General features: G+C 42.4%; 1 protein-coding gene and 1 long non-coding RNA gene across 14 annotated transcripts in view; both read left to right on the top strand.

Annotated features, from left to right (window-relative positions):
* The window catches only part of rbm20 (RNA binding motif protein 20), a 92,255-nt gene that overhangs the window by 67,160 nt on the left and 10,029 nt on the right, over window positions 1–15,066 (top strand). The window contains 3 exon segments of the mRNA XM_052500851.1: window positions 1,039–1,151; window positions 2,034–2,125; window positions 13,673–13,819. Of these exon segments, the coding sequence (XP_052356811.1) occupies window positions 1,039–1,151; window positions 2,034–2,125; window positions 13,673–13,819 (352 nt within the window).
* LOC127917794 (uncharacterized) lies at window positions 11,231–13,664 on the top strand. Of its 13 annotated transcripts, none has more exons than XR_008097707.1 (5): window positions 11,231–11,267; window positions 11,368–11,489; window positions 11,612–11,733; window positions 11,795–11,977; window positions 12,039–13,664. It is a non-coding gene; the product is annotated as an uncharacterized LOC127917794 (long non-coding RNA). The 13 variants fall into 13 exon arrangements; XR_008097701.1 differs by lacking the exon at window positions 11,612–11,733 and having other exon boundaries at window positions 11,368–11,550; window positions 11,795–11,855; window positions 11,917–11,977; XR_008097706.1 differs by having other exon boundaries at window positions 11,368–11,550; window positions 11,673–11,733; window positions 11,917–11,977.

Genomic DNA, 15,066 nt, shown 5'->3' with positions numbered 1-15,066 from the left:
CAGATCACTCAATCAGTCAGCCAGATAGACTAGCCAGGGAGGACAGAGCACTGCAGGTAGACAGATCACTCAATCAGTTAGTCAGCCAGATAGACTAGCCAGTGAGGACAGAGCACTGCAGGTAGTCAGATCACTCAATCAGTTAGTCAGCCAGATAGACTAGCCAGGGAGGACAGAGCACTGCAGGTAGTCAGATCACTCAATCAGTTAGTCAGCCAGATAGACTAGCCAGGGAGGACAGAGCACTGCAGGTAGACAGATCACTCAATCAGTTAGTCAGCCAGATAGACTAGCCAGGGAGGACAGAGCACTGCAGGTAGTCAGATCACTCAATCAGTTAGTCAGCCAGATAGACTAGCCAGGGAGGACAGAGCACTGCAGGTAGTCAGATCACTCAATCAGTTAGTCAGCCAGATAGACTAGCCAGGGAGGACAGAGCACTGCAGGTAGTCAGATCACTCAATCAGTTAGTCAGCCAGATAGACTAGCCAGGGAGGACAGAGCAGTGCAGGTAGTCAGATCACTCAATCAGTTAGTCAGCCAGATAGACTAGCCAGGGAGGACAGAGCACTGCAGGTAGACAGATCACTCAATCAGTTAGTCAGCCAGATAGACTAGCCAGGGAGGACAGAGCACTGCAGGTAGACAGATCACTCAATCAGTTAGTCAGCCAGATAGACTAGCCAGGGAGGACAGAGCACTGCAGGTAGTCAGATCACTCAATCAGTTAGTCAGCCAGATAGACTAGCCAGGGAGGACAGAGCACTGCAGGTAGACAGATCACTCAATCAGTTAGTCAGCCAGATAGACTAGCCAGGGAGGACAGAGCACTGCAGGTAGTCAGATCACTCAATCAGTTAGTCAGCCAGATAGACTAGCCAGGGAGGACAGAGCACTGCAGGTAGACAGATCACTCAATCAGTTAGTCAGCCAGATAGACTAGCCAGGGAGGACAGAGCACTGCAGGTAGTCAGATCACTCAATCAGTTAGTCAGGAAACTAAAACAAGCCTCTCGTGGCGTCCGGTTCTGTCCGCAGCGCTACAATCACAGCCGGAGCCGTCTACTACGGTCCCGCCGGGTCGTCTGAAGGATGCCTAAACAACGGCGGAGTGAATAACTCCATGGCTTACTCTTCCACTGCCAATCAAGGTAGGTTGGAGTGTGTGTCTGTGTCTCAAAGACTTCGGGTTGGAGGTTGAAGGTCAATGTTGTGGTGTTTTTAAGAGGGGAAATATGTGATATGTGGTAGATATGCGGTAGATGGGGGTGGAACTGCTGCTATTTTTAGACTGCAGGGTGCATGGCATGGGTCTCATTTTGGATTTTTCGATCTAGGGAGTAGGGAGCAGATCGGGCTAACTTGATCGTGCATGTGTTGATATCATCTCAATATAGTACTTATAAAACACAAATAAAACTTGTAATATCGATGTAAATTACTATTACTAATTGTGCAACTTGTATTTTTACACTATTTGTCTGGGGTTTATAGTTTTTTTCAGTAAAGATTACAGTATTTTGAGAGTACAACTTATTTTTGGGCTCCCGAGTGTCGCAGCGGTCTAAGGCACTGCATCTCAGTGCAAGAGGCGTCCCTACAGTCCCTGGTTCGATTCCAGGCTGTATCACATCCGGCCGTGATTGGGAGTCCCATAGGACGGCGCACAATTGGCCCAGCGTCGTCCAGGTTTGGCTGGGGTAGGCCGTCATTGTAAATAAGAATTTGTTCTAAACTGGCTTGCCTCGTTAAATAAAGATGAAATCAAATAATAATAATAATAAAATAATAGAAATGTGTAGCCAATATTTACAAATTTTAAGGTGAGCTTGTGAAGTAGACTGGTCCTTTAATTTCAAGAACAGCCATGATACAAACATAACAAGCAAAACTAGGATAGCATGACAACATTTTAACATAGGTCATTGTGATTCTCTGGTTTGTTCACAGTCAAGAATTAACACAACATAAACTTCCCTCGATCCCATGTGTTTCATGGTCCTGTCGTTCCTGTTTCCTCCACATTTCTCCAGATGTATCATCCGGAGCTAACCTACCAGCTGGAGTAATGAGAACCTATCCCATGTCAGGGGCTGGATTTACCCAACTCCCACCTGGGTCAAAGGTCAGGCAAATGTTTTGGCTTTCGCTTATCAAGATTAGGGGATATGTGCTCCTGCTGTGTGTGGATGTAAATTCGTGAAGGCTAAATATGACAGATTGTACAGGTTGGGTTACTTAAACTGGTAAAAGGTCAGATAAACGTTTGGCTTTCTCTTATCCAGATCCGATAGAATGCTGCTGTGAAACAAAAACTGTAAATGCCCTACTGAATGAGATATAAGGACTGTAGTTTGGGGTAACGCTTTACAATAACTTTCATTAATAAGCATAATTAAACCATTTAAAGGTCAATGTTTTGGATTTTGTATATCAAGATTAGTGAATACATGCTTTTGTGAAATACATATAGTACATTTGGGCTGAAGGACAGATTGATTTTATGGTAACACTTTATAATGACTTTATAATATAAAATATTACTTTAATTTAACTAGTCAACATGCATCAACTATTTATACGTAGTAAATACACTCCCAATAAATGAGTAGTAATAGTGCATTTATAAACATGTATAAGCATTATATGCATTACAATCATTTATAAAACACTACAAAGCATTTAGTGTGGCTTTTTAATTAAAGTTACGGAGTGGCTGCAGATCCATGTTTTCTGGAACCTTCTTCCCGACAGCTAAAGGTCTGAAGCTTCTTCGCATGTGTGGGATTCTCTACTTTGCGCACAGCAGAGACGGAAGAGGAAGAGAGACATCCCACTCCCTCGTTTCTTCTGTTTCAATGGAAGTGAATGAACTAAGTAGACCAGACCCATGCTATCACAGCTTAAGTAGACCAGACCCATGCTATCACAGCTTAAGTAGACCAGACCCATGCTATCACAGCTTAAGTAGACAGGAACCGACCATTTCTTTTCAATGGTAAATGGCCTGAGTGAAGTATTTTAATTTAACCACCATCTTTAGCGCACAGTCTCTGCTCTTAAAGTTATTAATATAATTGAATGTGTCTATCCCGGCTTACCTCTGTGCCTAGAGAGAGCATGGCAGAGGAAGGGCTCAACACGGGGGCCCAACATGGGGGCACATAGTAGGCTATGTATTTGTGCCAAGGTTTATTTTTCATGTTGTATGTCAGTTTCTCCAGTCAGTTCTACTTATTTGATGTATTTTTAAATACAGTATATTTTTTATTTGAAGAACTAAAGAGCCATTTTGACTTAGATGTGCACTCGTTTTAGTTTGACCACTGGCTTCCCTCTACATCTCTCTGGTTTTGAGTGTACGCACTTCAACTGTGTTTCAGCTATTAGGATATCTAAGCTGTGGTGGCGGATGGGGTTGTGTGTTGTGTCAGTGGATAATAACGGACCAGCGAAAGGCCTCGTTGACAGCTGTGGATCCAGAGAGAAGCTTTTGTCTTTGCTAGACAACTTAACTCCATTTAAACTGATATCTCCGGCAAACTATGTAATTAAATGCCTGGCTTGAAAACGCGTGTGTGAAATGAACAGATTTAAGCTCTCTCTTTAGTGATAAAATGGGTCTAATGGACTTTATCACAACCATATGTGAGAACTCTACAGTGCAAAGCGGCAAAAAAAGACATTGGCTGTGGCGAGATGGATTTTCAGAATCACGGTTCATTTTTGTTGCTTTTTATACTATTTGTTGATGTTGTGTGTTGATTTGATTTCTAACTGATATATCCGACTACAAACTATGTAATTAAATGCCTGGCTTGTAAACACAGATTTCAGCTTTCTCTTTAGTGATGAAAGGGGTCTAACTGATTAAATCTCAACCGTATGCGAAGATGTAGTTACACAGCTACAAAACCCCCGTAGGCTTTGGCCAGATAATAACGGTTTATACATGTAACTGTTGAATTGTTGGTATTCATTTACTTGGAGTATGAATAGATCTTTTTACGTGTGTTATTTCATTTTCTGTCAAGCGGTGAGTGTAGCTGGTGCATGGAAGTCAGGCGCAGGAGAGCAGAGATGAGTGGACAAAGCACTTTACTTAGGCAACCATTTGCACAGAACGCAACCGCGTCACAAAACAAAACCCGGTGCAAACCAGCCTTAACAATAAACAATTTCACACACAGACATGGGGGGGGGGAACAGAGGGTTAAATACACAACAAGTAATGAGGGAAATGTAAACGAGGTGTGTGGGAAAACAAGACAAAACAAATGGAAAATGAAAGGTGGATGGGCGAAGGCTAGAAGACCGGTGACGTCGACAGCCGAACAAGGAGAGGAACCGACTTCAGTGGAAGTCGTGACATTTTCAGTATAGCTTTTTTTAAATGATAGATTCATCCTTTTTCACCAATGATCCATTCTATTTTATTCTGTTATATTATATTATTTGTGCCATGTGGTATATGTAAGAAACAGTTGTTACACCCCGTTACACCACATGACAGGTCAGCTTGGCTTGGAGGTGCCACGTGGCCAAGACACCCTCTCCATCAGGAGAGGTGGTGAGGAGAGGGGTGACGTGTGTGCCTGCATCCGTATGTGTGTGTGTCTGTGCGCATCTGTGTGTGTGTGTGTCTGGCAGCATACTTTTTGATGTGAGGTCTTACTTGGGTCTACTTGAGGTGTAGAGTATCGCCATGACGGCTTGTGGGGCTATTTCAGCGTGACATTTATAGGTGGCGATTTTATCTGTGGAATTAATTGAGGAAAATGTTTAGCTATTTCTTGTCCGAGGTTAAGTATTTTTAAGTTGTTGAATTGAGGATTTGACTGAGTGATAGCCATCTATAGCGAGAAAATATGGAGCTCAAGTCCCATCATGTTTTTTATGTTGCGTGTCTGCGTGTCTGCTTTATCCCCATTTTGACTTGGAATAGGCCTCCGTCCCTTTCCACTATGAACATGTTCACATTTCTTCCTTGGAACAACACACTGATACCTATTGCATTGCACCAACAAACATATGTCTTCATTGTCAACTGTTGTTAGGTAACACTTTTTATCATTGTCAACTGTTGTTAGGCAACACCTTTTATCATTGTCAACTGTTGTTAGGCAACACCTTTTATCATTGTCAACTGTTGTTAGGCAACACCTTTTATCATTGTCAACTGTTGTTAGGCAACACCTTTTATCATTGTCAACTGTTGTTAGGCAACACCTTTTATCATTGTCAACTGTTGTTAGGCAACACCTTTTAACATTGTCAACTGTTGTTAGGCAACACCTTTTAACATTGTCAACTGTTGTTAGGCAACACCTTTTATTGGAGATTTAAATGCATTTGATGTGAATTTTGGAACTCCTAGAAAAAACTAGCCTAGTTCCCGATCTGTCTGTTCGGTCTTACCAAGTTGGCAAGCACAAACAGATGTGGGACCAGGCTAGAAAGACTTCCACAGAAACCTATGTATCTGTTTGACCCCCTTTGATTTACGAGGCCTTTATTCATGTCAGTGGTGTGCTAATGTTAGCCCTGTAAACACTACACCTGTCCCTACCAACAACCCAACAGATGGAGGTGGTGTTGTTCCCAGCAAAATACAAGCCTTGCAGGGTAGCCTATAGAAAAATGACTTTGGTGGTCTGTTAAAAAAATATTTAATAGTCAACAGACACTCTATCAGCTAAACTGTCAACTAGTCTATGGTATGGTTTGAGACTGTGATTTTGTAGTAGCACACTTGAATATCAAGTTCCAAATTATTATAACATAATGATTTGTATTCATAGCCTAGGCCTTTGCAAATTATTTTTCTCAAACTCAAAGTACCTGATACAAGCACTGCTTATATCTTCATGTATCTTTAGTAGTAGTATTGATATGCAGAGTCCAATTAAATATAGGGCTTAACTACAATGCATTATACATGAAAACAATATGCAAAAGTGTATTTAATTTAAAGGCCAAATGAAATAACTGAAACAGAATCGAGACCTCAAGCACACACACAGATCCACAGGAGGGCTTGGCGGTGCAGAGAGGTTGAGTTTTAAACCAAGGGGACTCCACGGCGATCCAAGGCATGGCCGGGCCCTCTGTTTTAGGAACGCCGGGAGAAACTGAACGATGTGGTCAGCACCCTGGTCGTACAACGACAAGGATCTAACGTTCATCCAACGGTGGATAAACTAACAGGAATGTCTCTCGAGGGGAACAGCACGCTGTTAGTCATAACGTTTAGGCAACAGTCACTTTACACAGTTCAAAATTAAACACTGAGAGTGTAAAGTGTATAGTTCAAAATTAAACGTTGAGAATGTAAAGTGTATAGTTCAAAATTAAACATTGAGAGTGTAAAGTGTATAGTTCAAAATTAAACGTTGAGAATGTAAAGTGTATAGTTCAAAATTAAACGCTGAGAGTGTAAAGTGTATAGTTCAAAATTAAACGTTGAGAATGTAAAGTGTATAGTTCAAAATTAAACACTGAGAGTGTAAAGTGTATAGTTCAAAATTAAACATTGAGAATGTAAAGTGTATAGTTCAAAATTAAACACTGAGAGTGTAAAGTGTATAGTTCAAAATTAAACATTGAGAGTGTAAAGTGTATAGTTCAAAATTAAACGTTGAGAATGTAAAGTGTATAGTTCAAAATTAAACGCTGAGAGTGTAAAGTGTATAGTTCAAAGTTAAACATTGAGAATGTAAAGTGTATCGTTCAAAATTAAATGTTTGGTTGAGAGTATAAAGTGTAGAGTTCAAAATTAAAGGTTTGGTTGAGAGTGTAAAGTGGTCCATTAAATCGCAGTCAGGGTCTGGTAAGCATCATTTAAAAGCTTGGTCTATTGCAAACATGACTAACCAAGTTATAAAATAGGATCTTACAGTGTAAGGCTTTCACAAGGCAATTCAGAGAAGCAGATCGTACATTTGGTGCGCATGGAATAGTCATCCGAGCATTCAGATGTGTGGTCCTCACATTGTCTTCACAATACAACAAACAGAGGCTCATTCTGATCAGGACAACCCAGGGTATAACACCATGTCATCTTGTAACTGGATATCAAACATGATATGGACATGTGAAGTGCACATCTGGACTGACAGGTGTTTGGCTTGTATGACATCGAAGCGGTATTTATAATAATCCTCATCGTCTCATCTTTCAAAATACATAGAGTCCTTGTAATTTACAGAATTTACCTCAGTCAGACAACCAAACATTTGCTCAAAGTTGCCCAATTAGTGCGAGGGGGGGGGCAACTTCTTGTTGCTCGCGGTGCTCATGTTCAGAATGGTTGTCAGTCAAAACCCATTCATAGCTGTGAAGCGCAAAGCCTGAGCTCTGACGTCATATATAGCATGTTACTGTACAGCCACTGCTCTCCAATTTAAGAGCCTATTAGTGTCCAAATCTGCCACTTTTAACCCGTATATGGGTATGGGTGTGAAGGGCTGTGGGTTTTGTATGTTGTCTACTGAACTACTGCTGAGACTGCTGAGAGTGAAAGTGGGAATTTGCAAGCATGTTTGATTGACTCTTGGTAGCAGTATCAAAACATTAACTGGTGCACAAAAACATCTCTCTCTCTCTTGATCTCTCTTTTTTTTCATCTGTCTTTCTTGTAATTGATTGCAAAGTCAATATCAATTGATCACTGACATCAAAGACCATCACAATGTCATATCATTCCAATCACACTTTTCAAATGTGGTTTACTAGCCGCAGTGACATTTGCCAGGCCGTTCCGGTAACTTAACTAACTTCCTCGTTTATTTCAATTGTAACTTCACTTAATTTCCTGATGAATAGGTCACCAGACCACAGTTCAGATACTATTTGAAATCTTTCAAATACTAACAGTTTGCTCTAGTCTGCCTTGAGTGCCAGATGGGCGGGGATTGCACTTTTACAACTATTCTATTGGTTCCATCGCGCTCGGTGAAGCTCAAGTAAGCTCCAGGTAAAGTATTACAAACAGTATTTGAACCCAGATCTGAAGGTCAGATAGTGTGTGATTTGTAATACAATCTCCCAACAGAAATGCAGCTCCCTGTACCCCAGTAAACCCAATCATCTTACGAGATGTATAAATCATCTGCCGTTGTCAGCCTCCACACACTAATCAACAGCAACACTCCAGTCCATCCACAGCTGTTGTAGATCAGCTAAATTAGTCATATACACACTAACAATGTCCCATGTCAACGTAAGGACCAGTGGTTCCTTTTGGTCTGCAATACACTACAATACATAGATTTATAGTAAATAAATTGTCTTTAACCACTGATACAATGTCAGGCTTTTTTTTGTTACACCATTCTAACAAGTTCAAATTGAAGCAAGGGGTAATGTCATTGCTGCTGTAGGTAGCCTAGTGGTTAGAGCGCTGGGCCAGTAACCCGAAAGATTGCTAGATCAAATCCCCGAGCTGACAAGGTAAAAAATCTGTCTTTCTGCCCCTGAACAAGACAGTTAACCCACTGGTCCTAGGCTGTCATTGAAAATAAGAATTTGTTCTTAACTGACTTGCCTAGTTAAATAAAGGTTAAATAAAAAAATCCTAGAGCTGTGTTTAAGAAGCGTTGGCATCTTTCCACAGCCCAAGAACATTTACACTGTATGACCCTCAAGTTAGGGGTAAGGCTCAGGCTGTATAAAAGTATGAAGAGGTCTAGCCCTTAACCAGTGATACAAGGTCAGACATTGATCCTCCTAATGGTTTATGACTAGGGTAATCTGATCCAAGATCTGTGATTTAGAAGCGTCAACATCTTCCCCAAGCCCAGAAACAGACACTGTTTGACCCTCAATTTATGGATCCAAAGGATGTAAAAGCATGAACAAGTGTCCAGATCGCTGGACCACATATTTACAAGGCAAACACTCTGACTGATACAACCCCGACGACCGGTCGGGCCAGTGGCAAGACTCTTCTTCCCTCTTTCACCTCAAGGACATTAACAGCCTGTTGCTGTCTATTTTTGTAGCTGTTTACTGACTGGGCTGCGGTGACCTTTCGTGTGTGTGTGTGTGTGTGTGTGTGTGTGTGTGTGTGTGTGTGTGTGTGTGTGTGTGTGTGTGTGTGTGTGTGTGTGTGTGTGTGTGTGTGTGTGTGTGTGTGTGTGTGTGTGTGTGTGTGTGTGTGTGTGTGTGTGTGTGTGTGTGTGTGTGTGTGTGCGCGCGCTAGCTTGATAGCTAGCTTAGCTTAGTGGTAGTTGGCACAGAGCCGCTAATAGAATTATCACTCTCGCATCTGAAACTGTTAAAATCAGGTGGCAGGCCAGGGGCAGTTAAACGACAGTTATTTAACCCTGTAGGCAATCAGGGCTTTGAATAGATTAACATTGGGGATAGCGGATTAGTCTAGGGTATAGCAGCACAGTAGCAATGTTCTTCACATAAACTACCTACTAATCTTGGGGTGTAACATTTTGCTTCTAATCTTAGGTTTTATGGGATGAGCAGCACAGTAGCAATGCTCTTTTCAGAAACTGTATACTAATCTTTGGTTGTAACATCTTGGTTCTAATCTTGGTGTGTAACATCTTGGTTCTAATGTTGGGGTGTACCATCTTGGTTCTAATGTTGGGGTGTACCATCTTGGTTGTAATTTTGTGGTGTAACATCTTGGTTCTAATCTTGGTGTGTAACATCTTGGTTCTAATGTTGGGGTGTACCATCTTGGTTGTAATTTTGTGGTGTAACATCTTGGTTCTAATCTTGGGGTGTAACATCTTGGTTCTAATCTTGGGTTGAGGGGAGGATTATAGGGAAGCATAGTAGCAATGTTCTTTTGGCCCAACTCATCACATCTACTAGTATAGTTTTCTGTCTACTATCAAATGTAGCAGTGTTCCTTATTGGAAATAGGTAGCGACACAGATACGCTGGTAAGAGTTCCCCCATTTTAGCCTGTGACCTGGGGTGTATAGGGACCATCAAGCACAATGAACGTTTGATTTTCTTAACAAGACAATCAAGTTAGTTTACAGAAGATCGATGGGCATTACTCAAACTCGCATCAGGGACGTTACGGGGGGGCGTGGCAGCGAAAGGAAACTTTAAAAACAGAGCAACATCAGTACTTCAATATCCCCGTCCCTCTGTCCCCCCCTATCCCTCTGTCCTCTCTACCACTTGTAAAACATCTGTTGGTGCTAGATTTCCTCTGTACAAGTTCCTTATAACAACAACACCATCGCTGGCCCTGGCTACTGTTACTGACTCAGGCCCAGACCCAGGAGAATCAGATCCCAGACTGTCCCACATGTGTGCCTGTCTGTCAGGCAGGCTGGGCGGCCCGTCCCTGGGGTAGAATCATGGTTCTCTGGGTAGTATCATGATTAAGGACAGTTTAGGCCCGTCAGGCTTGGGTTGCAAAACTACCGGTAATTTACAAAAGTTAACAGAACTTTCAGTAATTTTGGTAATTAACAGGTAATCTGTGGAAATCTATTTGAACATTGGTAATTTATACTTTAATAACTATTTCTTAAAGTAGTATTTTTTTATATATGTATCCATATTGTCCAGTTTCAAGAGAAAATAGCCTAATTCATGAAAAAAGCTTCTAATCAACAATGGCATTATTTTCAATTAACTCTACAACTCTTCCAACTATTGACTTTTTTCACAACTGCCACTAGTTTGGCGCCAAAACATTTACAACAAAGACATATTGGCTTCATAAAACAAACAACTGTGTGTGAAAATAAAGGATACTTCATGCTGAAACGCTCATATTTAACACCAATGGTGTTCACTAAGTTAATGGTTTACATTTAGCATGTTGTACAGACATTTAGCATGTTGTACAGCTTTGTCATTCTATTTCTATGTTTTAAAATCATCTTATTTTATTAATTCATTTTTGACATTCGCATAACGCCACACAAAAAAGACCATTAAAATCCCATAAATGTTGTACAAAATTCATTTAGGTAAACTGTACAGCTTTGTCATTCTATTTCAACCCTATGTTTTAAAATCATCTTATTTTATTAAATCAGCACTACTGGACATTTTACAGAAGGCAGAAGACCACTATAAAACTGTCTGTCAGGCTAAATGCCTTCTGAAAGTTACCAAAGATTCAGGTTGTCAGGCTACTGGGCAACCCGTCTCTGGGGTAAATGTTACCACAGAATATACTGGGCAGCCCATTTGCAACCCATGGTTAGGACAGATCAGGTCTGTCAGGCTTAGCTGGGCAGCCCGTCTCTGGGGTAATGTCATGGTTAAGGACAGATCAGGTCTGTCAGGCTAATCTGGGCAGCACTACTGGACATTTTACAGAAAGGTCTGAGAGGCAAGCTGGGCAGCCCGTAGGGGTAACGTCAGGGGACAGATCAGGTCTGTCAGGCTAGCTGGGCAGCCCGTCTCTGGGGTAACGTCATGGTTAAGGACAGATCAGGTCTGTCAGGCTAGCTGGGCAGCCCGTCTCTGGGGTAACGTCATGGTTAAGGACAGATCAGGTCTGTCAGGCTAGCTGGGCAGCCCGTCTCTGGGGTAACGTCATGGTTAAGGACAGATCAGGTCTGTCAGGCTAGCTGGGCAGCCCGTCTCTGGGGTAATGTCATGGTTAAGGACAGATCAGGTCTGTCAGGCTAGCTGGGCAGCCCGTCTCTGGGGTAATGTCATGGTTAAGGACAGATCAGGTCTGTCAGGCTAGCTGGGCAGCCCGTCTCTGGGGTAACGTCATGGTTAAGGACAGATCAGGTCTGTCAGGCTAGCTGGGCAGCCCGTCTCTGGGGTAATGTCACGGTTAAGGACAGATCAGGTCTGTCAGGCTAGCTGGGCAGCCCGTCTCTGGGGTAACGTCATGGTTAAGGACAGATCAGGTCTGTCAGGCTAGCTGGGCAGCCCGTCTCTGGGGTAATGTCATGGTTAAGGACAGATCAGGTCTGTCAGGCTAGCTGGGCAGCCCGTCTCTGGGGTAACGTCATGGTTAAGGACAGATCAGGTCTGTCAGGCTAGCTGGGCAGCCCGTCTCTGGGGTAATGTCACGGTTAAGGACAGATCAGGTCTGTCAGGCTAGCTGGGCAGCCCGTCTCTGGGGTAACGTCATGGTTAAGGACAGATCAGGTCTGTCAGGCTAGCTGGGCAGCCCGTCTCTGGGGTAACGTCATGGTTAAGGACAGATCAGGTCTGTCAGGCTAGCTGGGCAGCCCGTCTCTGGGGTAACGTCATGGTTAAGGACAGATCAGGTCTGTCAGGCTAGCTGGGCAGCCCGTCTCTGGGGTAACGTCATGGTTAAGGACAGATCAGGTCTGTCAGGCTGCAGTGTTGTTCTTCTTATAAGTCTGATCTGAAGAAATCCAGCACTAACTGACATATTGTACAGTAGAGAGGGCAGAGGTTAGGGGAGAACATGGAGGGACTTATGACCGTCCTGGGTAATGTCATGGTCACCCAAACCCCCGGCTGCCAGGGACTGTCTGTCAGTACTGTTTTATGTGACACATAAACACATTTTGCTTTGAAGTGATCTGAAGGTGAAAGTTAGGGTTAGGAACGATCCCGGTTTGGCCTGGAATTTCCAAATACAAATCAAGTCAAATTGTATTTGTCCGATTCTTTGTAAACAACAGGTGTAGTCTAACAGCGAAATACTTAGTTACGGGTCCTCTTCCAACAATGCAGAATTAAAGATTCATTAAAGATTCCATAAAAAAAAAAGAAGATATGTTGAACATCTTCCCGTAAGTGAACATTAAATGTCTGAGTAGTGTACAGTTTCATATGCTACTGTATATCCAGTGCTGTATCAACTGAACAACACAGTGGTTGATATATTCCATAGGTTGACCCATGATGCTGATTCCCATTACATCTGGTGTCGTAGCTATTAGGGAACAGTGTTGACACCCTCTTCATTCACTTACTTTGTTGGCCATTAGTCAGTCAGACGAGAGGCCAATGGTTTTTACCTCAGAGCTGAGTGCTGCCCCTGGGTGTAAGTCACACCACTCTGAGAGGGAAAGAGAGAGGGGAAGCAGGGAGGAGGTGGGGGGAGAGGAGCAGCGGGGGTTGCTGTACTTGGCAATCCAGAGGGATTAGTGACAAAGATGACTGGGATGTCTGGGTCTTTGTGTGTGTGTGTGCTATGTATGTCTGTACCTGGTCAGCTGACATGTTCCCAAATCCAAGCGAGAAAGCTCTCATTATCATTGTCACGCTGTCACGGCGACTGTGTCGCTTCACCAGGGATCTATTTATAGCAGAGCCACTGAGGTGGAGGGATACGCTCTAAGAGTGGAGGAATACATCACATTCTGCAGCTGAGTGTGAGTGATAATGTTGAAGTGCTTTGACATTAGAGAGGAAATAGTTCCCCACAGTCTAGTCCAGGTCTACAGTCTGTGGTTGAAGTAGGGTCAAATATTTTCATTGACCTTAAAAGTCTTCCAAAAAGAGGGAAGAATGGACTGCATTTCTGTATGATCATTTCTCAGATCATTGTGCTGTTTTCTTAAAAGCGGACATGTTTTTTCACATTTGTAATTTTAGATAAGAGCATAGCTGTAATTTATTATTTTAATCAGACTTTTACTAGTGTAAATAATACATGAAGTACAGTGAAATATTACACGAATCCTATGATGTTTTAACAGTAATAAACATACTGATGCATTTTTCTTATTTCTCTTTATTTTAGGTATTTCCACCCAGGAAATCAATCACAGGACGGGTGGTCCACATCTGCAACCTCCCCGAGGGCAGCTGCACAGAGAATGATGTCATCAACCTGGGACTGCCCTTCGGGAAAGTCACCAACTACATCCTCATGCGCTCTACCCACCAGGTACAGTACAATGTTATTCTCTTAAAACATGAGTGTAACTCCAAACACAACCACACAACTCCAAACACAACCACACAACTCCAAACACAAGTACACAACTCCAAACACAAGTACACAACTCCAAACACAACCACACAACTCCAAACACAACCACACAACTCCAAACACAAGTACACAACTCCAAACACAAGTACACAACTCCAAACACAACCACACAACTCCAAACACAATTACACAACTCCAAACACAAGTTAAACACAACTCCAAACACAAGTACACAACTCCAAACACAACCACACAACTCCAAACACAAGTACACAACTCCAAACACAACCACACAACTCCAAACACAACCACACAACTCCAAACACAAGTACACAACTCCAAAGACAACCACACAACTCCAAACACAAGTACACAACTCCAAACACAAGTACACAACTCCAAACACAACCACACAACTCCAAACACAAGTACACAACTCCAAACACAAGCACAACAAACACAAGTGTACACAACTCCAAACACAACTACAAACACAAGTCCAAACACAACCACACAACTCCAAACACAAGTACACAACTCCAAACACAAGCACACAACTCCAAACACAAGTACACAACTCCAAACACAAGTACAACCACACAACTCCAAACACAAGTACACAACTCCAAACACAAGTACACAACTCCAAACACAAGCACACAACTCCAAACACAACCACACAACTCCAAACACAAAGACAACCCAAACACAACTCTCAAACACAACCACACAACTCCAAACACAAGTACACAACTCCAAACACAGCCACACAACTCCAAACACAAGTACACAACTCCAAACACAACACACAACTCCAAACACAAGTACACAACTCCAAACACAACACACAACTAAACACAACACAACTCCAAACCAAGTACACAACTCCAAAGACAACCACACAACTCCAAACACAACCACACAACTCCAAACACAAGTACACAACTCCAAACACAACCACACAAACACAAGTCAAACAAACACAGTACACAACTCTTTAAACAAACACAAGTACACAACTCCAAACACAAGTAGACAACACAACTCCAAACACAAGTACTCCAAACACAAGTACACAACTCCAAACACAACCACACAACTCCAAACACAAGTACACAACTCCAAACACAAGTACACAACTCCAAACACAACCACACAACTCCAAACACAAGTACACAACTCCAAACACAATTACACAACTC

This window comes from Oncorhynchus keta, unplaced genomic scaffold (assembly GCF_023373465.1).
Source record: "Oncorhynchus keta strain PuntledgeMale-10-30-2019 unplaced genomic scaffold, Oket_V2 Un_contig_1204_pilon_pilon, whole genome shotgun sequence".
In the NCBI taxonomy this organism is placed as follows: Eukaryota; Metazoa; Chordata; class Actinopteri; order Salmoniformes; family Salmonidae; genus Oncorhynchus; species Oncorhynchus keta.
This window is presented reverse-complemented; position numbering and strand designations above follow the sequence as displayed.